The sequence below is a fragment of the Haliaeetus albicilla genome, chromosome 9, assembly GCF_947461875.1.
Source record: "Haliaeetus albicilla chromosome 9, bHalAlb1.1, whole genome shotgun sequence".
Classification (NCBI taxonomy): Eukaryota; Metazoa; Chordata; class Aves; order Accipitriformes; family Accipitridae; genus Haliaeetus; species Haliaeetus albicilla.
Genome location: NC_091491.1, coordinates 12,963,779 through 12,990,332, shown reverse-complemented (window position 1 = coordinate 12,990,332; position 26,554 = coordinate 12,963,779). Strand labels below are relative to the sequence as shown.

The window sequence follows — 26,554 nt, the reverse complement described above, 5'->3', positions numbered from 1 at the left end:
TCGCACCGCTCCACGCTGCTCCCCCTGCGAGCTCCGCGCAGGGCGGCCCCTGGCGGCGGGGGGTGGCACTGCCCCGCTGCGGGCCTGCCCTCACCCTCACCCTCACCCTCACCCTGCCCGCCCCTGCCCTCACCCTGCGGCCTCCCGCCTCCCCCAGCCCTGCCCCAGAGAGACCCGCGGCAGGAAGAACCACGCTGTGGCCTGTAGGCAGAGTGAGTCCTTTATCAGGCAGCGGGGCCGGGCCCCACTGCCCAGCAGCTCCCCCAACCCAGGCCTCCTGGCTGAGGGCAGACGGGGCCCGGCGCTGTGCCAGCCACTCCGGGGTCTGGCAGGTCCTGGGGCGCAGGACCAGGGGGACGGCAGCAGCCCCCGCCTCTGCACAGGCAGGGACTCCCCAAGCCGATGCCCGTGGAAGCGGGACCCCCATGGCCCCAGGGCCGCCACCGACCAGCGCTGTCCCTTGCTCGTGCAGCCTGGCCGCGGTGGCCCTGCCGGGGCCTCCTCGCTGGCATTGGCGGGTGCTTGTCTGGCAGCAGCAAGGGTCTTGGCAGGGCTGGGAAAGCCCCTCCGGGGGCAGCTAGGAGGAGCCACCGTCGCGGCCCATCTCCGCCACTGCCCGTGTCGCCTGCTCGGGGACGCAGGCCGGGTCACTGAGGATGGAGGTCGAAATGCTCAGCTGGCGGAGGGAGCTCAGGACGGCTGCGGGGAGACATGGGACATGTCAGCTGCCCCCTGTGCCTTGGTGGCTGGAAGGGGCCTGGGTTAACCCATCCTGGGGAAGATGGCTCTTCCCTTCCCTGCTCCAGCCCCTGGAAGAGCACAACAGCTCCCTGCCACAGCCCCCAGCAAAAGGCAAAGGGAAGCCCACCCTGGGGGGGTCTGAGGAGGGTCGAGCCCTGCCCAGCCAGGGCACGGGCTCTCGGTTTAGCGCAGCAGCAGCCAGCTCAGCTGGAGCGTGGGTGTGAAAGGAGTGTGGAAAAGCACCAAGCACGCAGCCCCAGGACATCCCATGGGTGCTTCCCTCCTGCGTGGCAGAAGCGTGGTGCAGCACCAGCCCCACTGCCCCCCAGGACGCCTCCATCCCTTTCCCCTCTGCTTTTCCATCAGTCCATGCCAGTAGGCCAGCCTGGCTTCTTTAAGGTGCCACAGACAGGAGCAGGGTCACCTACTTGGCCGAAGCGCTGGGAGGGAGCAGTGCTGGTCCAGCCATGCAAGAGATGTCTGGGTGAGGCTCTCCATGCTGGCTGTGGAGACCATGCCGTTGAAAGACTCGAAGAGGGGCCGGATGATGATACTGAACTGATGGGATCAGAGGAGTTAAGGACCAGCCTTGCCAAGACCATGGTTTCCCACCTGCCAGGTGTGGACAGCACTCTCCTACAGGCAGCAGGAAAAACCTCCCTGCCTGGCCAGGGAGCAAACCTGCTGGGTGCCTTCCTCAGCACAGCACGGCACTGGGCACCAGCCCGTACTGCTGGGGTGATGGGGACCTGAGTGTCACCCAGGGCAGGCAGTGGGAGAGCTGCATAACCCCCATCATGACTGGGCTGCCAGAAATGGTTGATTAGACACCAGACAACTGTTCCAGAGCAGATCAAGGAGCCAGCTAGTGAAGCGTCCTCTGAAGTGCCCAGGAGCAGGGCATGACACCAGTGTGTCCAGTGTGCTCCCCTGGTGCTCCCAGCCTGCAGAGACCACTGCTGGCGACTGGTGATTTTGTGCATATAGTAATCCACTGCAGGTACCTCCACCACGAGCATGTCCTGGAGCCCGTGTCAGCTTTAGTATACCCAGTGTCCTGTGGAAGGAGCTCCACAGCGCTCCCCAACTCTGCATCAGGAGCCACCTTTGCCTTGCCTGGACTGCCTGCACTGGATCGGACTGTGGGCAGCAATGCCTGCCCATCCCTCTGCCACTTGGGATTTTGTAGACCTCACAATCTCTGCAAGCTTAATGGTCCCAGTGTGCTTAATCCCTGCTCACAGAGAAGCAGGTCCAGCCCTTTGACCACCCGTTCCCTGGCCCTTGGTCCCCTTCATCCTTTCCACCATGTGGAGCCCAGACCTGTGTCTCAGGCATGGGCACACCTGGGTTTCCAGGTTGTGCCATGTGGCCACCAAGACCAAGCCATCATGTCACCGGCTTTGTGTCTGGACCTTTGCTAATCCCTAGTTGATGACTGCTGCCTCTGAAGACCCAGTTCCCATGTCACCAGGAGCTCGTCCCCACATGAGCTCAGCTCCACCAGTGACAACTTCTACCCAAAGACCAACCATTTACTCCTAATCTGTTTGTTCCCTTGTAACAGAAGCTTCTCCTAATCACAGCATCTTGGCATGTTCTCACCATGTGCCCTTGGCTGGGAAACATCTCCCCATGGTCCCCAGAGCCTCTCGAGCTGGAGGGGCCCCACAGACCCAGGAGCAGTGGGTTAACCAGAGGACCCATTGTTTGGTGGAGGGGTCAGAGCAAGCAGCAGGCACTGGCCCCAAAGGATACGATCCAGAACTTCCAGTTCTGCAGTGTGGAGGAGCGGACATACTCATTGAACATGCTGCGCATCTGATCGAAGCGCTGGCGTGTGATGGGCACCCCTGTGGCTGGCAGCTGCTCCTGGCACAGGCTGTGGGGCACAAGTAGTGCTATGGGTCTGTGTTCAGGAGGCTGGGAGCCACAGGGGCCACCCCATGGGGAGAGGCTCTGGCAGGGCCTCAGCTCTCAGCAAGGGTGGGCAGGCAGTGTCCCCCTCCCAGGGCAGCTGTGAGGCATGGCCCCATGCTCTGGTCCCACACAGCATTGCCTTTTGAACATCATCCCTCCCCCAAACAGGGTTTGAGAGGGGACAGAGTCAGATACAGGTCCTGGGAGGTGCTCAGGAGACCTGCTGTGTCCTGCTGCCTCCCCAGCGCTGCCGCTTGCCCTGCCTGGCTACCCTGATGCAGGCAGTGGCTCCCTCCTGCCTCCCCAACCATGCCCCCCTTACTTGATGGAGCTGTTCAGCTCCTCGATCTGCTCCCGCAGCCGCTGTGCCTCGTCCTGCAGGGCTGCCCGCTCCTGCTGCAGCTTGCAAATGTACTCAGCTGTCTTCTGCAAGGTGGTGGCCTTGCTGACCTATGGGGCCACAGGGTGAGACGGTGAAGGGAGCCCCTGGGGTGGGCAGGGCGTGGGGCACCCGGCACTTTGTGCAGTGGGGCTGGCAGCATGAGGTGCCATGTTCCCCACTGCCGAGCATTGGCAGCTTCTGCCACAGGCTCCAGAGCCCAGACCACCCTGGCACAATTGCACTGCGTGGGTCTCCATGTGCCTGGTGTGGGCTCGCAGCCTCATGCCCCATAGACTGGGGCGCAGGGCAGGATGCCTGTGCACTGGGGCAGACCAGGGATGCAACGTCCCCAGGTGACACACCATGTCCCTGTGTGCCTGTGGCTGCCCAGTCCGCACAGCCCTGGGCACTCACCTTGATGCTGGGCTGGGCGCTCAGCGTGCTCACCAGGCTGTGCAGCGTGTTGAAGCCCAGCTTGATGTTGAAACGTCTCTTCTGCTCGGCAGAGATGTGTGTGATGCGGCGGCTCTCCATCTGTGGGTAAATGCTGTCAGGCACATCCTGGCAGCGGGAACAGCCCTTCGCCACCAGCCCCATCAGGACGGGCTTGCCCAAAGGTTGCAGCTAGGTGGGGGGGAGTTTGGGGGGCAGCAGCATATGGAGATAGTGCCCCCCATAGCAAAGGCAGTGCTTGCTCCTGCTGTACCTTGCTGGACTCAGGCCTGCCCCGACAGGACACAGGGTGGTGCAGGGAGATGCCAGTGCCCAGCCCTACAGTGGATCCTGGGGAAGCCTGGCCAGGCTTGGGCCAGTCACTGCCTGGAAAAGGAAAAGTGATGCTCTGGGGAGAGGGGCAGCAGCAGCAGCAGCCCCTCGTGACGGGCTGACACCAAGGTCCCACGCTGGGACAAGCAGAGAGGAGCAGCCTGCAGCACTACCTCAGCCCCAGGGCAGCCACCCTGCTCAGCTGACAGGGATGCTCCGGTCCAGCATCCAACCACATCTTACTGCTTTGTCTTATCCCAAATCCCACTCATTTTACAACTGGTCAGAAATGGGAGCATATGGGACATGACGTTTTAAATTCCTGGCGTTTCTTGGGGTGGAAATCGCCAGGAGAGAGTCCCAAGGGCAGCAAGGCTGCAGTCTGCAGCACCAAAGTGAAACTGGGAACGACATCAGAGCCTGGTTTCCAGCTGCCACTCTGGTTTCTGCGGGTGAAAGCAAGGTGCTTCCCACTCAAAACCCAAGCTCCAGGTTTTCAAAACCACAGTTTGACATTTTGCTCCTTTTTGTCTTTTCCTGTTTCTACAGTTGCCCCTGTAGAAGGAGGCAGGTGAAGGGGCTGTGCCCTCCCCTGCAGAAGGAAATAATCCGTGCTCAGCTGGGTATATGTAAATAGCTGGGATTGAAGTCGAAATGAAACATTCCCACAATGTTTGGTCCAAGCTACCTGCAGGAAACGTGGTGTCCTGTGGAGCTCCTTGGGGTGCCCCAGACTCACCGCAAGCCGACGTGGGGGACAGCTGCTCCACCTTGGGGACTAGCGGTGGGCCCGGCTGGGTGCCCGCCAGTGGCACCGGCACTGGCACCGCTTGGGAAGGGCTGGAGCCAGGAGCCAGTCCTGGGCTCGCTTGGGCCATTCTGGAGAGGAAGGTGGCAGGGACTTCGGGGGCAGTGCTCTGCTGCTGGGAGAAGGCAGAGGGAAGTGGGAGGTTGGGGGGCCAGCCCCCCATGCACACCAGGGACCAGGCCTTCCCCTTTGGTCAGTCAGTGCCCGTGCACTTAGAGACGAACACCCGCAAGGGGACCAGGGAGGGGGGATGTGCAGCCCCATCCCACCATCTGCAGGGGCAGCCCCAGCCCCATTCCCCCAGGGCACCATCGCCAGGAAAGGGGCCCTGCAGGTGGGATGTTTCCCACAGCTGCCCTGTTTCTTTCACAGGAGAAAACACTCGGGTGACTCCTGCCTCCCCAGCACCCCAGCCACATGCCCCCTCCTTCTCCCTGTGCCTATCCAGCCCCATAGTGCAAAAGGTGACCCCACAGAGCCCCATCTCCCCACCTGCCCCATCTCTACCCCTGCCCCAGCAACAAGGAGAGGGCAATTCCCAACCTGGGGAGTAGGTGAGTGCTTACCAGAGAGACAGGGGATGTGGGCATGAAACCTGCACCCATCGGGCATGGGGCATCCAGGGCCAGCTCCTGCTTGGCTGCAAGAGGGCAGGGAGCAGAAGGGCACTGCTGCATGAGGGTGTTGGGGCTCAGGTGACCTTTCTTGCCCCACGGGACAGCCAGCCCCAAGCAGCGGCATTGGTGCAGCCCCTTCCCTGCCTGTCTACCCTGCAGAAGGGTGAAGCAGCCCCTGGAGAGAGGTACCTTTGCTCTCCGCAGCAGGGGTGTCCTTGGGAGCCTTAGTGCAGGCAGGGACACCCAGCCCCTCCCCAGACAAGCACAGGGCTGGACATGACAGCCTCAGTGGGACCTGTCCCATCATATGCACTGGCAGCAGGTCGGGCAGGATACCGGTGACCCCTCAGCCCATCCATGCCAACAGGGCCATGGAGACCAGGCTGGGGACACAGGGAGTATGCAGCGGTGCCCGTGGCCAAGCCCTGGGGCCAGCTGGGCCCCATTTCCCTCCCGAGCTGTTGGACCCAGGGGGAGCTCCCTGGGCATGGCTTCATCCCTGGGTTTGGTGCTGCCCCGCCATGGGGACAGCCAGGCGCCCTGCCCAGCATCCCCAGTGTCCCAACTCCAGGGAGAAAGCAGGATTCCCCTTCTGATCTCCCCCACAGCCTCCCCCCTAACTCCGGCTTGCCCCTGCATCCCGCCCGCCGCCCCCCAGCCCCATTACCTGTGGTCAGCAGCTGGCTCAGGCAGGTGCTGGGCACAGCCAGGTGGGGTGGCGCGGAGGGTCCCGGCATCCTCTTTGCCTTCGTGCTGCTGGGCTTCGCCTTCGGCCGCCCACCCCTGCCCTGGGGCAGCCCCTTGGGGGGGACAAACCTGGGGTCGCCCAGCAGGACGGGGGGCAGGACCTGGGGGGTGGCCGGGCCGGGGTACCCCAGGGGCACCATGCCTGCTGCATAACCCAGCCCCGGGGCGTGGGCAGCGAAGCAGGGTGCCGAGAGTGGGGAGGCGGGGTGGGCCAGGAGCGAGGGGCCAGTAGAGCTGGCGTAGGGGAACTTGGAGCGGGGGGCCGAGGCGGGGGAGAATGGGGGGTCCGGGCCCAGCAGCGGCGCCCCGGGGGATGGGACGGGGGGGGCGTAGTGGGGTCCTGGTGGCTCCAGGCCAAGGCACTTGCCAGGGAGGCCATACTGCAGCAGGGGCTTGTGTTGGAGCTGGGGGCTGAGGCTGCCGGGCGCTGCGGTGGGTGGCTCAGGAGGCAGGGGAGCCAAGGGGAGCTCGGGGCCCAGGAAGGCACCTTGGAGGCCAAGCTGGGAGGCGCCACCGGGCTGCAGGAGACACAGGAGGGTCAGGGGGGATGCCTGGGGCACCGGCAGCCACAGGCCACGGGCCAGGATCCTGCTCACCTGGAGGAGGGTGCTGGGCAGGAGCGGGGCCTCAGGGCTTGCAGGCAGCCCCCGAGCACCCATCAGGGACCCCCCACCGCTGAACAGGGGCTCAGCCATGGGCACAAAGCAGGGCGGCTCCTGGTAGCCCGGTTGCGTCTGTGATGGCAGTGGCCGGTGGCTGGTGAAGATATCTGCAGGGCCAAGTGGAGACAGAACGATGGGCATAAGGGGACCTTCTCAGAGAGGGGGTGACAAGCCCCTGGGCACACCGGGTGGAGCCGTACTCTGTTACTGGCACTGCTGGGGACTTGCCAGTCCCACCTTCACCTTGTGGGGCTGGGGCAGCTCCAGGCTCTGCCAGCAGATTTGGCCCCTGTGTTATTAAACACTGGAGTATGGAGGGAAGAGGCAGCCCACGTGCCCGGGGCCAGCCTTACCACATGCATGGGGACAGGAAAACCTGCCTGGGATGCCACCCAAGGGTGGGGACCCCATCCCCCACACCCAGCTGGGTGCCGCATGCTCCAGCGCCAGGGCTGCTCCCAGGGGTGTGCGTGACTGTACTGCTCCTCCTGAACCAGCCCCAGGCTGGGGCAGGAACCACAACACCCAGGCTGTGGGCCAGCCACAGTGGTGGGGCTCGGAGGAGCGTGTCACAGCATCCCCAAGTCGTGGGGGACGGTCCCCTGGAGTTGTGGCGAGTGCTTGCCTCCCCACCCTGGCGCTGCCGTGCACGCAGCCTGCGGCTAACCACATCCCATGGCCTTCCCGAAGCCGAGCCCCGTGACCCTGCCGCGACTCCCTCTCGCTTCCTCTCCCCTTCCCACAGCCCTGCTCCTTCCACAGGCCCAGACACCATGGCGCAAAGGGCTGGCCTGACACTTTGGGCAGCTACCTCCCCAGTGAATCGAGCTCCCTTGGCACATCAGCCCCACACACGCCTCCGCTCGTGCTGGTCCTGCCGCTGCCTGTGCCTGTGCTGGCTTGGGCATCGCCACTGGGAGGGTTTTCCCTGGAGAGGATGACTGTGGGGTGGGGATGGGGCTGCTGGATGCTTCCCTGTAGGATGGAGCACGAGCGCTGGCTAGGTTTGCAGGCAGCTGACTGACAGCCCCTGGCACAGGCTCTGTGCCCAAGCAGCCAGCCCAGGACACCGGTCCCCTCCGGGGAGTACCCAGCCATGCTCCTAACCCCTTGGCTCATGAGCATCACTGCCTCCAGGCCCCACGCTGCCGCCAGCAGAGCCTGGCTGAGTCCACATGCTGGGTCTGCCTGCCCAGCGTGTGCAGCCATGCCCCAGGCACTGTCAGGGCTGCAATGACTGCTCTCCCTCCAGGCTGAGGCACAGGCTCCAGCACCTGGGGTGCCCTGGCTAGAACCTGCAAAGGCCTGAGACACTTCTGAATCTACACCAGAGGAGCAAACATGCCAGCAGAGTGGGATGCCATGGGGCTGATCATGGTGACGATTCCAGCAGTGCTATGTGGTGCCAGCTGAGGGTAACACTGGTGCAAGATGGGGCAGTGCCACTGCTGAGCTGCCCCACTCAGCCCTCAGACTGCCCCTTCCCCCTACCAAGGACACAGTGAATACCTGGGAGCATGGCAGAGCCACCCCTGCCCCTCCATGGGCCGGCACTCAGTGCGGGCCACAGTGCTGCCAGGCAGGGTGTCAGCCTCCCCAGTACACAGCACCCAGCTCCACGCTGCCCCCAGCCCTCCGCTGTGCCCACACTAGGCTGTGCCCTGCCACCGCACTGAAGCTCTGTGGGTATTTATAGGCATTTCTAGTGCCCAGCTCTGCAGATTCAATTCCTCTTGTGCCTCTCGCTGTGTTGCAGGGATGGAAGGTGGCTGGCTGCCTCTGGGAGCCCCGTACTCCCTTTCTCCTGCTCCTTCCCCACCCCACAGCTTTTGCCAATGCTTCTCTCCATCATCGCATCACCCTGACCTGCTCCCAGGCAGTGCAGCGTGGCCAGTGTATGTCGCTGCCCAAGGAAGAAGACCCCATGCAGTTAGCACACCACACCTTTGGCATCCCGTTCAAACCTGGGGCTGCTCTCCAATGGGATCGGAGCTACAGAGCCCATTCCCAAACCAAGGACCCTACAGCATTGGCCCCAGGCTCTGCGAGAGCCCTGCAGCACAGCAGGGCGATGCCACCCCATGGGACAGCCAGCCCAGCCCCCAGTGCCCCGGTGCCCAGCACAGGTCCTACCTGGAGCACGGTGCCAGCAGGGCATGGGGCCAGGCTGCTCCCTTGCCTCTGCCATCAGGACTTCTCCATCCACCCCACACCACGCTCTGGCACCCGCCGCAGACATGAGGTGCTTCCTCATGTGGGGATTGGTTTTCACACAATGACTGACAGGCGCTGAGCTCTGCCACAGCCACCAGACACGGTGACAGCCCTGTGACCCTGCAGGAGCCCTGCGCCAACCATTGTGGTGCCCACCCCGCACACTTGCACTGCAGTGCTCTGCACGAGGCTCCTGGGGGGATCCCTGCTCCCGAGCCATGAAAAGCCATCGCATGCCCTGCTAGAAAAGTAGCCTTGGGGACACAATTGGGTTGGCTGGCACCCACAGCTCTGGCACCCAGCACCCAGCGTTCTCTCCCCATCTCCTCTCCCCAGTCCTCCCATGGCCCCATGGGCACACACCCCCAGCACTGCCCATCAGATGGTGTGTGCACACCTCTCTGCTGCTCCTACACCTGTGCCCCGCACGCCCTCACCGCCTAGCGCGCACCTGCATCCCGCCAGCATACACATCGCTCACACACAGTGCTCGGCTGTTGGACTGTCACCTCTCGTCATCAGGGCTAGCTGCTCTGCACAGCATCCCAGGAAATGCCACATCTGGGACAAAACTCCCACCCACAAGTCTCTGAGCACCCTGCAGGGTGCTGCCCTGCTCCAGGGCTCACAAGCCTCTCTCCAGCCATGCTCAGCAGCCCAAACCTGGGCAGACAACAAGCCACAGCTGGGATGCCATCCCTGACCCCAGCTGGGCTTGGGACCCTCCCTAGGCCCAGCAGTCCCCCCATGCAGAGCTGCTGGGCATGGGCAGAACAGGAAGGAATGCTTTCCTGTGATGTAGCGGCTTGCAGTAAGACCCATCCCATTCCCAGGCAGCACCCTGGACCAAATGCAGGCCTTTTCCCCAGGAAAAAAAAGACAACTTGGCTGCCCATAGAAATATATTGGTACAGATGGGCACTGCCGTGCCCTTTGCCATGTCCTGCTCAGCACGAGGCCATGGCATGAACAGCAGCTGGGCCCACAAAGAGAGGTGCTCAGGCTGCTGCTGTGACACCATTGTGGAGAGGTGTTCCTTGAAAGGGGTTGGTGCAGCTTTCCAGCACCATGTGGGACGTCTTGGGGGAAGGGACACTTGTCAAGTCTCAAATTTGACCCACTTGATGCTGTTCCACCTCCCAGCGCCTGATGCCCACATGGGGTACCTGGGGACAGGAGGCAAAGGGCCAGCAGTGAGGGCAGACCCTCTTCCCAGGAAATCTCACCCTGATGGGAACTCTGGAGGGAATGAGCCAAGAAGGGATGGTGAGAGACTTCCCACCCCATCCATCCCTGGGGCATGCCACCACCTGCCCTGGCACATCAGAGTGCCCCAGCCCGTTCCCCACCAGCATCTGGTCTTGCATCACCCTGCAGCCATATGGTGCAAGCACCCTTGTTTCCTCCTGCTGAAGGAAGTGGAGACCAGCTGTGGAGCTCACAGGGTGCTCACAGAAGCGCAGAGGAGTCTAGAGATGCTGGTGCTGCCCAAGGCCACCAGCTGCCAGGAGGGCTGCAGCTACCAACACACACCAGCTCCCACCCTGCAAAGTGTGCCCAGGCCACGGGCTCTGGCATGTTCAAGGGCAGAGCTGGTCCCCGGTGCAGCGTGCACCAGTGGTGCCTTGCCCTGGAATATGGGGACACTACACTGCACAGCTGGGATCAGCACATGTCCCAGCTGACTCCATGGCGCTCATGGACACTCATGGCTCAGATCCTGCATGGCAGTGCTGGTGGCAGCCCTATGGGAGGAGGCTGCCATTGCCCACTTCTCAGCGTTCCCCTCGGCCACCCCCTTGCCCCAGCTGGACGCCAGTGCCACATTTGTCTCTGGGCCAGCCTGGAAGGGACAGTGACTTGACCCCAAGGGATGTAGCACAGCCCAGCACAGGGTCTCAGCTCCGAGCCAGCCCCATGGGCTACTCAGCCTGGGGCTGCCCAGGCAGTGGGGTGAGGAGGGGGATGCAGCAGCAGAGAACCTGTTCTCTGGAGGTTTCCTCTTTCTTGTGGGGGACAATTGTCTTTCCTCTGTCTGCATCCAAACCGAGGTGGTTTAGCACTCCTGGAAAGACCCTATGTTTGTAGAAATCCCCTCCCACAGCTCCTGGCCAGGCCCTTCCTGACCTGCTGTGGCTCTGCCCCGGGTACAGGCAGGCATGCCAAGCCCCTGCCCTGCAGACTGCCACAACACCCTGGTCCATGCATGCTGCTTTTTCCATGCCAGTCAATGTCTGGTGCTTTCTGGCTGTCCCAGCAGTTTCTGGCGCTGCCTGGCCAGCCCTCTGAACCGCCCATTTTGGGCTGCCATGGGGTGCAGACCATGCTGGGCTGTGTGGGATGTAGTACCACATCTCAGCTGGCTCTTACCTGAGATCTCCATATCATCCAGGCTGGGCTGCAGGGGTGCCAAGTCCGGCTGTATCATGTCAGCATTCCCAACATATGCTGGAAGAGGGCAGAGCTGCAACATCAGGCCCCAGCCACTCCAACCCCAAGACCCTCCCATGAGACTTCCTCCCACCACTGCCCTCACACCTGCCTGGCTGCCACCCCTCCATGGCACCCTGCATTGCTGCACACTGTGTCACTGCACCCTGCCCTGCAGCCGTGCATGGGCAGCAAAATGGGTGCCCACTCTGTGGAGACCAAGGGCCATCCTGTCCCACCACTCTGCCCGCCAGCACCTCTGGGACCTCATCCAGTGCCCAAGAACCCCAGGGAAATGCTGATCCTTGGCACAGGACTTGCCTGGTGCTGCAGGAGCTCCAGGGACCTGGCCAGGCAGGGGCAGCAAAGAGTGGCCATGGAAGGCAGGACCTGCCCACTGCTTACCCAGGACTGGCAGCCCTGCCCTGGGGTGCAAGGTCCTTCACGGGGCTAGTGCTCCCTGGGCAGCTCAGCCCATCCCACCTGGGGCAGCCCGGGCTGGTCTGTAGGGAACCACCAGAGGAGGGGTTGCTCCCACCCTGCCCAAATGGAGTGAGAGCTCTGTTTGGGCAGGGAGGGAGCGTTGCCTCCTCCAGTGGCTCCCTGATCTGTTTGGGCAGGGCAGGAGCATCCTCTTCTTGTGCCCCGGCAGGATGGATGCCAGGGGATACTGTCTGCCCAAAGGACACAGGCAGCAGCTCTGAGGGGCTAAGCCAAGAGGCAGCAAGATGCTACAGTGCGTGCTGCCCACCTGGACCTCCTCCTCCACATCCTGCTAGAGCATGGTCTGAGGATGGCACCTACCATCCTCAGGAAGTGCCTGGTGGGTGCTGGGTGTCTGTGTCATGGTGAAGAGGGTGTCAGAAATATCCGAGAGGAAGGTGTCCAAGTCGAAGTGCTGCCTACCCCCTGGCTCCTCTTCCTCATCCCCAAGCAGCATGGGCACCACGTTGCAGAATAGCTGGTTGCACCATTTCTCTGTTGGCCTCCAGACATCCTCATCCTGTGTGAGATGGAACAAAGGAGCCAGGGGGACACCTCTCTTGGATAGGGTCCATGCCTGGCTCCCCAGCTGCTCTCCCTGGCAGCTCCCATGATCTCCACAGCGTTTATCACTCCAAAGCTTCACACCTGGCACATTGGTGCTTCCAGAAGGGTGAATCTGGCATCCCAAGTGCTTGGCTTCCCATCCCATTGGGCTCATCACACCCTGGGGCTTTCATCTGCCCTTCTCCCAAGCTGCCCAGCACAGGGGTCCACACTGCATCCCCCTTTTCCCCCCTCCCCACCCTTCCCCAGCGGACTCACCCGCTTTGGACTGGAGAGCTCTCCCTCCCGGGTGGACTTTCGGAGCTGGAAGGAGAAGATAGCCTGTGTCACCCCCCAGCCAGGGCAGGCACGGTGCAGGGCAGAGCCAGGGGCAGGGCAGAGGGGGGCAGTGCTCAGGAGGGGGTTCCTGGGGGGCTCAGTGTGGCTGCCATGAGTTCACATCTGCCTTTACAGTGTCTGGGGCTGAGCAGCTGCCGCAGCACTGGGACCAGTGGTGTGTGGCAGTGCGAGGCTGCCAGCACTCAGCCTGCCTGTGTCAACCCTGGCCTTTATCAGTCCCAAGCAAGTGGCCTGGGGAGGTGGCTGGACCACACTCCACCCTGTGTGGTGGGCAGCCAAGGTCGTCGTGCCAGCATGCCTGAGAGTGGGCACCCAGAGCAACCCAGAGCCACCCGGCCTGCCTGGCAGCACGTGGTGCTGGAGTGAGACATGGCCGGCAAATTCCAGCCCAGCTGGAGCACTGTGGGTGAGCCATGGCTCTACTTGACCCATCCCAACACGTGTGTTGTGGGTATGTTGCCAAACCCAGCCCTGGATCATGCACCAGGCAGGGCACAGTCAGCCCAGCTCGGGCTGCCGGAGCACACCGCAGCACCACAGGCAACTGGCGATGGGGTCCCCACTGAGCTCCCCTGCACCGGCACCATGGCAGCAGCCAGCATCCCCCTCCCATATTGGCAAGAGCCTGCCATGTCCCGCTCCCAGTCAGCCACAGCTCCATGTTGGGCATGCTGATGTCCTGTCCCACTGCTGGTACCACTGCAGTACAGGGAACAGCATGGGCCAAGCCACTTACCCGCTTCTTGTAGTAGATCCTCCACTTGTGGTACTCCCTCATCACCACCTCGATGCGGCGTTTCCAGTAGTTGCCCTCCAGCACGACAGCCTGGGGGGGGGCAGGGCAGGGGGTCATGGCTGAGCGCCCCAGCCCCAGCACCCCCCAGCCAGGGCTGGTTTCCTTGTGCCACATCAGAAATACCTTTCCCGGCTATGAAATACCACAAGCTCTGCCCTCTTCATGTCCCCAGCTCCCACCTCTGCCACCCAGACCTGCTCCTGGCTGAGAGAGCTGCAAGGGACCATGCCCTACCTCTGGTTTTCGGTGCTCATCAGCCTCTGACCCCTCCAGCGGGGTGATGAAGCCACACACAGGGTTCTTCCTCCGCTCCACATCTGCACAGGGGAAAACACAGATGGCTTTACCCATGGCTCCATCCCTCTGCTGGGGAGGGTGCCCGTGCACCTGTACATCACTGTCCCAGCGCCAGCCCCGTCCCACCCAGCATCACCTGACACTCAGCAGACAGAGCAGATTCTGGCCCCGTACTCACACTGGATGTACCATGCTCTCCAGATAGCGTTGTTGAGACGAATTTTGTCCCGGCAAAGCAGCCGCAGCCCCTTGAAATTCTTCCACTTTGGAGACACCAGCTTCCCACTAAAACACCAAGCAAAGGAGAGGCTGAGGGGCACTATCCCAGAGCCCTCCCAGCTCAGGGTCTCCCAAGGGGCCATCTCTCTCGAGGTGCCTGGGGCCACCAGCCTGGTGGCAAGTCTAGAGCAGGCACAGCCATGTGGCTCTGCTGCAGGCTGCTTGCCAAGCACCCATGGGAACACCCACAGGAGCACGCTGAGCTCCTGTTCACCCTGAAAGCAGCACAGACCTAAACTGTGAGCTTCACAGACCCACATGAGGCTTCTTAAATCCCTGGGATTAAAGCACAGCACATGGAGGAATTGATTCATTGAGGCTTGAACCCCAGTTCCGAGGAGGGACCCCGCTGCCCCCGACCAGGACAGCTGCATCCTGCCCTGAGGGACGGGAAGGGAAGTCTCCCACCCAGGCGAGACACCCAGAGACATGTGTTGCTGTGGCTCTTGCCTCATCGCAGCATTTGGGCAGCTATTTCTGACGCTCCTTTTAACTCCAGGCAAGGCTTTGAAACACTACCTTCAGCTGGGGCCAGACACAGGCAGCGGGGCAGGCAGGGGCAGCCATCTATGTGGGTCTGGGAAGGCAGGACAACAAGCTGGAGGACGTTAAAGACATTAAGGGACGCTTGCCTGTGCCCCAAGACAGGAAGAGTGGGACCAGCCCTGCCCTCAGCCCAGCACTGCCCTGGGCTCTTCTCCGCACGCATCCCTGTAAACCTGTACCCTACGCCCTGGCCCCCAGCCCGAGCTGGGCTCCCTCCTTCCTGTTTCCCAGCTCCCAGCAGCAACCATGTTTGTTCTACAGCATGTTGTGGTGGTGGTGATGGCCCTAATGGGGCCTGCAGTGCAGGGAGCCACATTTCACCAATTGTCTTGTTTCCTTCCAGCCAAGGGACATGGCCCCCTTGCATGCACCCACCGGGAAGGTCCTGAGGGTCCTGCTGCCCCAGGAGCTCCATGGGGGAGGCTGGAGTGCCTCTGCCTTACTTTGGGGTCCTTTTCACCTCTCCCTGTGAGTGCAGCAGCTGCCCTGGCTCTCCCATCCACCAGGGCATGGCTCTGGGGCAATGCCGGCTGCACAGAGGGGCCCTTTGAGAGCAGGCTGGAGGCTGCATGGCATCCCTCCCTGGGAAGCCCATGGCCCTCTCCAGCCAAGAGTTTGTCCCTTAAAGGTCTTGGTGCTGCTTTGGGTCCCATTTATCCTCAGCGCATGCAGGGAGGAGGAGAGGTAGCAGCTGGGCTGGGTGTAGGGATGCTGTATCCCCTCGTTGCCAGCATCTCCTCAGGCACACCCCAAGGTGCCATCAGGCCATGTCCCTGAGGAGGTGCTGGGGATGAGAGCGGTGCCCAGCTAATACTTTAAGAAGCCACACACTTGTTCATTCAAGCTTTTGAAACCCTTGGACAAAGACTGGCCAATTCTGCATTAACCTGCCTTGAAATCTGCCTCCCGCTGCACAGCATGGCACAGCATGGCAAGTGGGGCTCCCTCCCTCAGTGCCTGTGCTGGCTCAGCTCAGAGTTTGGCTTGGAGCTCCATTCAGCCCAGCGGGCAGGTGGCTTGCTGCAGACAGGGTGCTGTCCTCGATGTTAGAGCCAGGCAGCCCAACCAGTCAGCAGCGCAAGGCAGAGAGACCACAGTGCTGGTCCTGCAAGGCTCTGCGGCCAGAGAGAGCGTGCCGGGGCAGAGGGAAGAGAAGAATGCTGCTGTCCCATCTCACTGTGGGGGACAAGGATCAGGGACCCCTCCAACTCCAGAGCGTGATGCAGTGATGTGTCTGGGAGCGGGTGCTCCCACCTGCAGGGGTGGACAGGGGCGGTCTCCCCAGGGAGTCCCAGCCCGACCCACTGCCCTAGGGACTGGGGAAGGACCCATGTCCCCATGGCTCCAGCCCACAGAGAGTTAAGGACTTGGCTACGTGCTGGCCACTCTGCTATCACCAGGATTTTGAACTTTCCCCAGCGGCACAAGGCAAACAGCACAGTGGTGCCAACCAGAGGAGCCAATGGAAGGGACGGGTTTCCTGGGCACATGGCCAGATCCTGCTGGTCAAGGCTACCCAGCCACAGTCCTCACCAGTGCCCCCCACCCTGACAGCCAGCTTAAAGGAGCAGCCTGAGCCCGAGGGCCACAGCCCTGCAGCTGCAGATGGGCACCTCAGCCATGCACGAGGCTGGTGGGGCCGTGGCCTGGAAGGCAGAGGGGAGATGCCTTTGGGCTTTGCCATTAACCACCTTTTTTCCCCATTAACAATCCTGTCAGTTTGGGGGCTTATCAGGCTGATCTTTGTTCCCTTGTTTGCCTTGAAAATGACCCCACCCTTCCCTGAAATTATCTCCCCAGGGAGATGGATGCAAATCCCATGCTGAGCCTCGATAAAGGTTTGGGATGCCCCAAACTTGAGGTCCTGCTGCCCCATGCTGCTGGAGAAATGGTGACACAGACCCCAGTACTGGCTAAGGGGTTTCTGTGGGATGGGGTGAGGTAGGAGCAGGGCTCAGCCTGAGACCAAACACAGCGTGGGTCAGCACCAACTCTGTTTCAGCCAGTTGCACCTCGTTTGCTCTGTGATTCATTTAGTCCATCCAGAAGTTTAAGGTCTTGTGGTCCCTGCTTTCATGGCATAATGAATGTTTTGCTCTCCATCAACAGCAAGAGGAAGAAGGAGGAATGATCTGGTGAGGTGCAGGGCTGCACAAAGAGAAGCAGGCAGCAGCAGGAGGGGAACAGCTAAGCTGAGGGTCCTCTGGCAGGTACAAGCCTGCTCGGCGTTTCCAAGTGCAGCAGGAGCAGGATCCCCCGTGGGGCTGTCAGAGCCCCCCTTGCTCCCTGGGCTGCTGGGACACAGTTTGGCCCTGGGCTGGCTGAAAGAGGACAGCCTTTCCTGGGAGTCCTAAAAGCTCATGTCCGATTTCTTATAAATTTTGCTAGCAAAGTCATGTTTTTTCTTGAGTTTTTGTTTTAAAATCTAGAGTCTGACAAAGAAAGTTAAATATCTAACCACAATTTTCCTGCAAAGTGCCCCCAAGCAAAAAACGACTGTGTTCAAATCCGACTTCAAATCTCTACTATCTAAACGAGCTTTTTTCTTTACCGGGTTGCACTGATGAAAAGGCTGTTGTGCCAGCTTGGCCGCTCACCGTGCTGCCTCCTGAGGGAGTGAGCTGTGCCCCGGACGGTGGTGCAGCCTGCATGGGTGCATCTGGGGTAATTCGAGGGCTGTGTTGTTAATAGACTGTACTGGGGATTAGACTGGGACCTCCTCTGTGTGTTTACTTGCAGATAGGAGTGCCTCTGCCCTTACAGCTCTGCCTCTCGGGCAGCCATTTTCCTCTGTGCAAAGGAAGCATGAAGTGCCCCACATGAGAAAAGAAGTCATTTACATCCTCTTGCAAATAGCTGTCTGAGAAGCTGGATAGCTGCGAGCCAAGCTAGGTACATGTCCACAACCAGTTATTTTGGGGATCTCTGGAGGTACGACCCCACTGTGCATGTGGGAACAGGCTTTCACACCAGCCCAACTCCTCTGCACACTGCTTGGACAGGATCAGCCCCAAATCCTTGGGAAATGACAGAGAAAAGGCATGCAGCTCCCTGCCACTAATGACAGCACAACCACACTGCAATGTGGATGGGTTTAGCCCGAGCACGAGCCTTTCCCCTCACCAGACCTGCTATTGCCCATCATGCAGATAACTCGTAGCAGAAGCTGCCCAGCCCACCGCAAAGCCCCAAAGGGATCTGCCAAGCCAGGACTGCTGTTGGCACCGAGCTCTGCTTCCCTCACCTCCCACTTCCTTCCAGCCAGGGCACAGGCAGTGCCCAGACCATCTTGGGTCTGGATGAGACCAAAGCCTCATCAAATGGTGGAGGTGGACCCAGCAATTGCAGGATGTTGCCACATCGGTGCAAGCCGCTTCCAGCCAGCCTGAGCTAGTGCACAGGGCTGCGGGCAAACGCTGTAGTGAACTGTAGTGAACTGAGGTGAGCGATTTGCCAGGTGGGCAAAGGAAAGTGCAGGCTAATCCTGAGAGGAGGAAACAGGGAGAGGGCAGCTCAGCTTGTGCATCACTCGGGGCTCTGTCTGGGTGCTTTCTGCCCTGTGCATGAGTGTTTAAGGCACTGTGAATTAGAGAATCAATTAGAGAGTATGGCAAAGATATAGCAGCAATTCCACTTCTAGGAAAGCCTCAGGGCCTGCTATCAGCTTGCCAGGAGGATGAATTAGTAGGGAATTAGCACACAAGGATGTAATTGAAGCCTGCCTTTTTTTAAATCACAAGAGGGGCAGAGTTAATACTCCACGTCACTTACCAGTCTGATGTCCCTACCTGCTAAATCTCCCCTCTTGGTATTTGCAGGGGAGAAGAGGAGGTTAATCTACATCGCACTCTGGGAACAGCTACAGGAGGCTTCTTCTGAAGCACAGGGTAGACTTGTACAAGATAAGATCACAAGTGGCTGCAGTTCGCAGTTCCTATCTGCACCCAGTTTTTCTCCCTTCAAGAGGACAGTCCCTCAGGTCAGTCACCCAATGATTCCCTGCAATGGGCCACAGAAAGGTGTGTGAGCCCAGGAGACCTGCAAGGCAGGACATTGGGGAGTCACACTGCAGTGATGAGGAGAAAGAGCTTGCTCAGCTGGGGAGATTGCGCTAAGGCCAAAGCGTGAACAGTTCCTGAAGGAGCTCAGCTCCACACACTCAGCTTTCTGGGGAAACGTGGAGGGGGCCAAATGTGCTGCAGGGAAGTCCACCTACAGGAGAAACAACAGTCTAAGGAAGGGATTCAATAAGTGCAGCACATTGCAGGAGAATAAGGAGTGGAAGAGAATCATTAAGTCTTTGGCAGGAGAGCTGCTGGAAGTGTCCTTGAAAATGAGTACAAAGGGCCTGGGAACAGCTTCATCCCAGCACCAGGAGGAGGACCTCGGCAGGCAGAGTTGCCTCTCTTTGAGGGATCTGAAGAAAGAAGTTACTGCTAGCAGCAAGCCTTAATGTGGAGAGAGCACTTCTTTCCCAGCGAGGCACTGATGCACAGTCCAGGCCATGGGGGATAATAGGTCAGATCCTCCAGGCGATTGCTCAAGCTGAGACAGGACTGCCATAAACACCTGTAAAGTGCCGCAGAGGAATGTTGGAGAGGGGAGGAATTACAGTACTCAAATGACTGTTCAGCTACAGCCATTGAAAAATGATACTGTTTAGAGAGAGTTTAGTGCCTTTGAAATGGTGTAAGCCAGGACAGGGAGGAATGGGTGGCTGCAACACTCACAGCTCAGCCAGCAGATCAGGAGAAGTGATAGTTCCCCTCTACCCAGCACTGCAAAGGCCAAGGCTGGATATTGTGTCCCGATTGGTTCCCCCGATAAAAGAGGGAGTTTCACAAACTGGAGTGATCCTGGAGGAGGACGTTAAGGTGGTCGGGGGGCTAATGTACATGACAAAAGAGGAGGGTGAGTGATGGGTTTGTTCAGCTTGAAGAAGAGAAGGTGGAGGGAGGATCTATTTACTGCCTTCAACTACCCAAAGGAGGCTATAGAGGAGATGGAATCAGACACTTCTCAGACATGCACCGAGAAAGGACAAGAGGCAACGGACACAAGCTGGAACAAAGAAAACTCCAATTAAAGCCATGGACAGAACTCTTCCCTGTGAGAGTGGTGCAGCCCTGGGACAGGGTGGATAGGTGGTTGGCTCACCATCCTTGGTCTCCATTCATCAGAGTGATGGCCCTGAGCACCATGATCTGGCTTTGGAGTTAGCCCTGCCTTGCACAGGGGTTGGACAATGAACTCCAGAGGTGCCTCCCAACTGATACCTTTCTGCAGTTTCTGCTTTGTTAGGGAGTTAGTCTACAACATAATTGTGGATGCACTCCTGAAGACTGGAGGACATTTGGCTGGCGACTCCAGCTGATGCTGTGCTGCACCAACACCCCTTCTGAGCAACCTGGCTGGGAGGGAGGGTGTGAAATGGCAGATGATGCAGAGAAGTATCAAGTCAGATAAAAGTAAAAGTAGAGGTGTGCCAAGTATCTTTAAATTCCATTTCCCCCCTCTGATACCTTCCTCCAACTTTAGCTTACAAGTCTGTCAAAAATGTATTAGCAAAGCTGCCATGGGTTTCCAAAGGGAGAAAAGAAATGCCTGAACAGAAGCTAGCCAGCAGAGTGGTCAGCTCTAGAGCCAGAGTCCAATCCCACCTGCGGAGAGTCATATCCAGCACTGCATCACAGGTCCAGGTTCACCTGAACCCAATCTCTGATCAATGCTTATCATCCTGTTTGTAGGGTGCTGGCAAGCTGCAGAGCATGACAGCTGAGGGGTGGAGGGGGAGAGCATTTAAGGATGAAAGGAACTCCAAGAGAAAAGAACCGAGCATGAAGTGTGGAGAACATCCAATGTCAACGTTTTCCTGGTTGGGTCCCATGGCCTGCAGCTACCCTGGCTCCACAGCAGACCAAGAACTGCTCCTATGGGTGCTGAGGAAGACCTAGTCTTGCACCAAGGCAGCCAGGAGACATCCAGGGTGGCCATCAGTAGTGGCACTAATGCTTTGTAGCTGATGTGGATCCTCCTCACTGAGGGCTGCTGTCCAACTGCAGTTATGGTTTGCCATAGTGCTGGGCTTGGGGCTCCTGTGTGCATTATCATGCTCAGTGCAGGAGGGAAACAAGGCCCTGAAAGAGTCCAAGGGGTAGAGAGATCTGGAGTGATGGAGCCCTGTCTCCAGCGTAATGGCCAACCCTGGGTGGCATACAGCTGCTGTGGTCTGCTCCAACTGCCAAAGCACTTGCACCCTTTCCCCACTGCCTGGGGAGCAGCAGAGCTCAGGGGCACACAGAGGCTGTGGTGCATTTCAAGAGTCAAGAGCTTGAGCACGCTGGGGTGGAGCAGTATCTGTTCCTCCAGCCCCAAGCTGCAAGGATCAGAGTATGGCAAGTATGGGGCTGGGAGAGCAAAAGAGAGTGAGGCCATCAGTGCCTCAGTGTCCCCTGTGCATGGCACTCAGAGGTGACTTACTTGCCTGACCAGGAAGCATGACCCTCAGCTGGGTCACCCCACGCTGAAGCTCAGCGTGCTCCTGCAGAGTGCCAGCTTCACCAGCACCTTGGAGGAGAACTGTGCCGCATCAGCTGTGAGCAAACCATGCGATCTGGGATGTGGTGATGGGCCAAATGTACACAGCTATGTGGCAACTAGTACCCTTGGAGTGCTGTCCCAGTGCCTGGCGTCACTGGGGGTGCTCTGGCAGTGACCACATATTCCATCACCTTGAGCACTCAAGGACTTCAAGGCATACCTGAGAAGTCAGCAACTGAATGAGACTCTGCATGGAACAAGGCAATGGGCAACTCTTCAAGGCTGTTTTGCTGAGGTTTTGTTTTCATGTGGCATCAGTAGGACATCGTCATTCCAGGTTTGCGCCTGGACACTCTGGGAAAGCTGTGCAAGCAGTTTTGTACTGATGCCAGTAGAGCAAGTCACCCTGATACCATGCTTGAGAGAACTCAAAACCCTGGGGCCTTGGCAAAAGAGGAGAGCTGCCTCCAAGAATGTGGACCAAGGCACTAAGAGACATGCAGGCTCTCCTGTTCTCACCAAGGAGCTGTGGGATGAGCAGATCCCTAGCGTCCTGGACTTGGGTGATTTGTGTGGCTGGGGGAATGATGCAGTGACCCATCTGATTTTGCAGGAGGGAAGCAGGGAAGCTTTCAGGAAGCCCTGGACAAAGCCCCGTGCAGCCATCCAGCCCCTAGCGGCGCTGCATGTCCTGGAATAACCTCGGGACATGTGGGCAGAGTCAAGGACGGGAAAGCAGGACTCCTGCTTTGGCCTGGATTGCCAAAAACTGAGTGCTGGCTGCCCACAGGGTTAGTACTGCTTTACAGATTGTGCAGGGTCTGGCCATGAGGGTGCTACAGCTGGATGCAATGACTCCAGAACTCATGGGAAGACGGAGAAGGGTTAAGATACCTGTGGAGAGAGGAGGAACTTTTCATCTGACTCTATGGCCAGCAACCCAGCATCAGTTCTTTCTCCCTGAAACCTCCCAGGATGGCAGTTTTTGAGCATATTGCCCATCACAACCCAATGCAGAAGAGGAGGATGTCTGTTGGCAGCAAGTTCCTGGATGGCCAGTACGGCTCAGACAGCCTCATACCTTCAAAGAGCTGGGGGGGGGTCTGAGACGCATCCCAGCGAGAGGGCTCTGGGACTCACCTGTACTCCAGGCTCATGCACTCGAAGAGCCGGGTGAGGGTCGGGTCAATGCTCCGGGGATCAGCCAGCTCAGGCTCGGTGCGGTGGTGGCGCCGGCGGGGCAGTGAGTCGCTGTGCGGCGACGACACCATGAAGTGGCCACTGTGGATGACCTGGGACGGGTTCTGCGCCCCAGCACCGGGTGCTGTGCCACCCACAGCCGTGTCCTCGGAGTCCGAGTCGGAGTCGGAGACGGGGCATGGCCCAACTGGGGGCTCTGGGAAGGGACCTGGGAGCCCCCCCTGAGCTCCTGCCATCGCCCAGCGCCTGCTGGGGAGCCCTCATCAGCCTGCCCCAGCGCTGTGGTTCACATCCTGGTTGTGCCAGAGCCCTATGGGTGCTGCGTTAGCGTTGACCACATGCCGTTGGGCTCCCCGGCACAGGACACCCACACCACACCTCCTCCTCGGCGCTGCTTGCCCCACCCCGGACCACGCCGTCTCCTCCACGCTCCAAGGTTCAGCTTTCAGTTTGCCGGGGCTGCTCGCTCTCAGCCCCGTTTATATTGGTGGTGGCTGATCCCGCCCATGGCGCACCGTCAGCCGGGCCACAGCACCCTGCCACCGGCCACGGGAGCTTCAGCTCCACGCCGCCGTCCTGCTCTTGCAACACACCTGACAGCCCCGGCTTTTATTTCCCCTGCAAACCCGGGGAGGAGCAGCTGCGGGTCCCCCGTCCCCGCCTTCACCAAGGGCCACGGGTTTGCTGGCAGTCGGCTCTGTTTACCCCGGGTTAATCGCTGCTCCCAGCATGCTGGCAGGGAGAGGAGCAGGCGGTATTTACCTAGCGCCTCTGGCCTAATGTATCTCCCTGCACTTCCAAGGAAACAAATACAGATTAAGGGACACAAACAGGCAAAATTATAGCAACGGGCACCCAGCTCAGCGCAAAGCACGCCGAGTCACTGAGCCATGCATCAAGCTGAGAAACAGCCCAGGCAAAAGCCTGCTCCGAGGTGTGACCCAGCAGGAGAGGCGATGCAAACGCTGAATGCAAGAGAGGGCAATGATGAGCTCAGGCACGGTGGGATTTACACAACTTGCAGTCATGCAGTCCTTAAACTGGATTACATTCACCTTCGAGGTGTCCTGAGAGATGCAGGCAGGCAGGGCTTGATGCACCAGACCCCTCCCCATCTCTTGCCAGGGCTTAGCATGTGCCATGCCAGCCAGACCTGTGTCACAAGCATCTCCTCACTAACCAGAGCCACAGAGGGACAAAGTGGATATAATTTCAGGCTTAAATTGCTTTTTTTCTCTCTAGTTTCTGGCCTTTTTTTTCCCAGCTCCACAGCCTGGCACAAGCACACATGCCTGGAGAGCACCCAGGCGCAAGCTTTTAGGCACCTCTGATGAAAACATGGGATAAACAGTGGCATAAAGCTAACATAGATGGCCACAGGCATCTGAACTTTAATCCAGCTTGCAGGTGGAGCAGAGCACCCTCCGAAGCACACAGGTGGGTTCTGCAGGTGTTCTGGAGGAGTGAGCAGCCGTCCAGGGTATTTTTCAGACCTGGAGGAATATGCACAAATAGCTGTTTTGCATAGTTTTCACACTGATTGGTGCAAACCTCACTTAGGAACTATTTCTTCATTTTTCAGCCACATTTGCATTGCTCTGTGGCTCTCTTTCCTCCTCTGTGATTCATTATAACCATGTCAGCCTGTCCCAAGCTGCCTGTCAAGATGCTGAAGAGAGAAGCAATTTTAAAAGTACTGTCTGCAGACATTTTAAAGCAATAATGGGAATGTAGGTGTCCTGGGAAACTAAGAATTAGGCAAGCCACAAGAGAAACAAAGATATTGGAGATACACAGGCTTTCTGAGAGTGCTCCTCTGTGCAGGGCCACGCTGCACAAAAGGCAATTTCCAGGTTTTTGCCCAGGAGCATTTGCCATCTGTTCACCAGCTGCAGGCAGACTTCGGTCCTCTGGGACAACAGATGTCTGAGGGAAGCAGAGAGATACATCAGTGAGGCTCTTAGGGACATCATAACTCCCTCATCTCCAGTCCAGCAGCTCTTGTGCTGCAGAGGAGGGAAATCTCGTGGGCAAAGGGGCACCCAGCCTGGGGGAAGTGGTGACAGATCCCACAGAGGAACCTTCCCTGGCAGACAGTGGACCAGAGCAGGGGTCCCACCCAGGAACAGGCAGGCTGCAGTGCTGAGGGATTTTGTAACTGGCTGTTTGGATCCTAAAGTGCCTGATGCCAGCTACAGCCATATGGATGCAACATAGTCTTGGAGAGAGTGCACCAAGGGAGTTTTGGTCCTGGGTGCAATGCAAGGTGGATGTCCCAAAGGTGTCCCAAAACATGCACTGTCACTTGGGAGGTTAGAGATCAATTCTCCAAAATGATCCCAGCACCATGCACAGAGGCAGAGGGAAACAGCCCCTGTGTCTGGGAGGAGAACTGTGTTGGGACAGAGAGGTCAGATTTATTAGTAGCTGAAGAAACTGGGAGTCGATGGGATCTGCACAAGCACGGGTATCTCCATTTGATCCAGACAGAGCTGGGATACTAGTGTGTTCATGCACAACAGTGATGGATGGGGATGGGTTGGACTCAAACCTGAAGGGCATTCAACAGATGCAGAGGAGCACACAGCTCCCAGCTTAGTCCCTCAAGATAGGGATCCTTTCAAGTCCTAAAAAATCAAAATCCTTAAAAAAAGGACTAGAACTGAAACTGCTAGCATTGCTACCAGGAATAAGGTAGGGAGGAGAAATATGTTGTGAAAGCTTTATTATCAACCAAGCAGCAAAGTTGGTGGCCTGAATATGTCATGTTCAGAGAGACCAGAGAAACTGTATGGGTAGAAACAGTGGGAAACATCCACTTAGAACGTGTTAAAAGGAGGTCAAAAGGAGCAGGCAAAAGGGCAAAATGCAGGGAAGGCATTTACAGACACTGTGGTGAAGGTCTGGAATAAATATAATCAGCTTAACCGCAGCCAGACATTGAGAGGGTCAAAAGAGCCAGCAGGGACACCAAACAGAGCAGATGAGACTTTTGGTTGCCATTCAGAAGGTGGGAATCACATTCAAAGAACAAGAAAAATAGAAAGCATTATGAATTTCAGCAAGTGGAATGTAAAACCACAAAAGGCGGGCCAAAAGTAATTTTACTGTGCAATTTGAGAAAGACAAAAACTAATATTAAAACCTCATTCACAGCTGTCAGAAGTGGAAAGTCTGCCAGAGCATCTGTAGGCTCTGTAGAAGATGCACCAAGAATGCTGAGGGCAAGGAGGGCAGAGGGAGGAGCACTGCACGAGTTCCCTGTGGTGCTGGTGGTGGGGAGCCTGCTGTGCTGAGGCTGCCGTCCCACTGGAGCAATGGTGCAAAGCGTTTCCACCTCCAAGCCCTTGTGGGGTTGATGGCAGGAATTAAAATTGAGAAGTCAGCACGAAGAAGCCGCAGACCTCATCATCCATCAGATGAATAGTTCCAGACCTCCAGGACCAGAGACCATCGCCCGGGAGCTCTCGCCAAACTCCACCAGGACATTTCTGATCTGCTGACAGCATGTTGTGACCTGTTACTTGCCTACCAAGGCAATGGAGGTGGCACAGATGGTGTCCATTTTTTAAAGGTTCAGTCACTCATCTAAGGATCTCCAGATTTAGAGGTCTCGTTTCTGCACCTAGCAAAGTGGTAGAAATTGTAATAAACATGGAATTCATAGGAACTCATGGATAAATACAATAACTTGAGAAAGACTCAATATAGCTTTTTAGAGGAAAGTCATGGCTCAGAAATCTGTTGCAGTTGTTGGAAGGAGATGTGGACAACAGTGATCCGATCAATATAATGTAATCCAAAAAAAGCTTATAAGAAGATCTATCATAGAGTTTTCAAAGACACTGAGCTATAACAGATCAATAGCTTGCAAAGCTGGGAAGCAAAGATAAGACTAATTGGTAAATTTTCACAATCGCCTATTGGATGCTACAAGTATCTGTACTGGGGCTGGATTTTTCAGCATATTCATAAGTGATGGAGAAAAGGCAGTAAACAGCATGGTGACAACGTTTTCTGGTGGAGAAAATAGTTCAGAACAGTCATATCTAAAGGTGGCTGCAGAAAGCTGCAGAAGGATGTCAGGCTGCAGAGTGAGTGGGTGATAAAGTGGCAAATGAAATTCAATGTTGATAAGGATAAAGTGAAGTACATCCCTAACTGTATGCAGTGGTGGACTCTAAATTAGCTATTACTGTTCAAGAGGCCAATCTGAGGGTA

The 26,554-nt window shown here is 58.2% G+C and overlaps 2 protein-coding genes across 5 annotated transcripts in view; one reads left to right on the top strand and one right to left on the bottom strand.

The window, feature by feature from the left end:
* NSUN5 (NOP2/Sun RNA methyltransferase 5) overlaps positions 1 to 26,554 on the top strand; it is a 197,362-nt gene that overhangs the window by 30,061 nt on the left and 140,747 nt on the right. The window lies entirely within an intron of this gene.
* Positions 106 to 22,911, bottom strand: MLXIPL (MLX interacting protein like). Of its 4 annotated transcripts, none has more exons than XM_069791605.1 (17): positions 22,274 to 22,911; positions 13,947 to 14,053; positions 13,706 to 13,788; positions 13,412 to 13,501; positions 12,595 to 12,639; positions 12,091 to 12,289; positions 11,227 to 11,304; positions 6,577 to 6,749; positions 5,901 to 6,498; positions 5,183 to 5,256; positions 4,497 to 4,731; positions 3,750 to 3,862; positions 3,458 to 3,604; positions 2,984 to 3,111; positions 2,500 to 2,623; positions 1,170 to 1,299; positions 106 to 699 (listed from the first exon to the last, which is right to left on the bottom strand). In XM_069791605.1, exons 1-17 carry the CDS (start codon positions 22,567 to 22,569, stop codon positions 578 to 580), a joined length of 2,742 nt encoding a protein of 913 aa, XP_069647706.1. In that variant the 5' UTR covers positions 22,570 to 22,911; the 3' UTR covers positions 106 to 577. The 4 variants fall into 4 exon arrangements, with proteins under 4 accessions (XP_069647706.1, XP_069647709.1, XP_069647710.1 ...); XM_069791608.1 differs by having other exon boundaries at positions 3,458 to 3,577; XM_069791609.1 differs by having other exon boundaries at positions 4,548 to 4,731.

Excerpts from the sequence above, each read along its gene's own strand:
- MLXIPL (XM_069791605.1), bottom strand. The coding sequence starts at position 22,569 with ATGGCAGGAGCTCAGGGGGGGCTCCCAGGTCCCTTCCCAGAGCCCCCA. Across the intron at positions 11,305-12,090 it reads CCAGGCACTTCCTGAGGATG|CATATGTTGGGAATGCTGAC; the intron begins GTAGGTGCCATC and ends GCCCTCTTCCAG. Across the intron at positions 5,257-5,900 it reads GAGCCAGCTGCTGACCACAG|CCAAGCAGGAGCTGGCCCTG; the intron begins GTAATGGGGCTG and ends GCCCTCTTGCAG.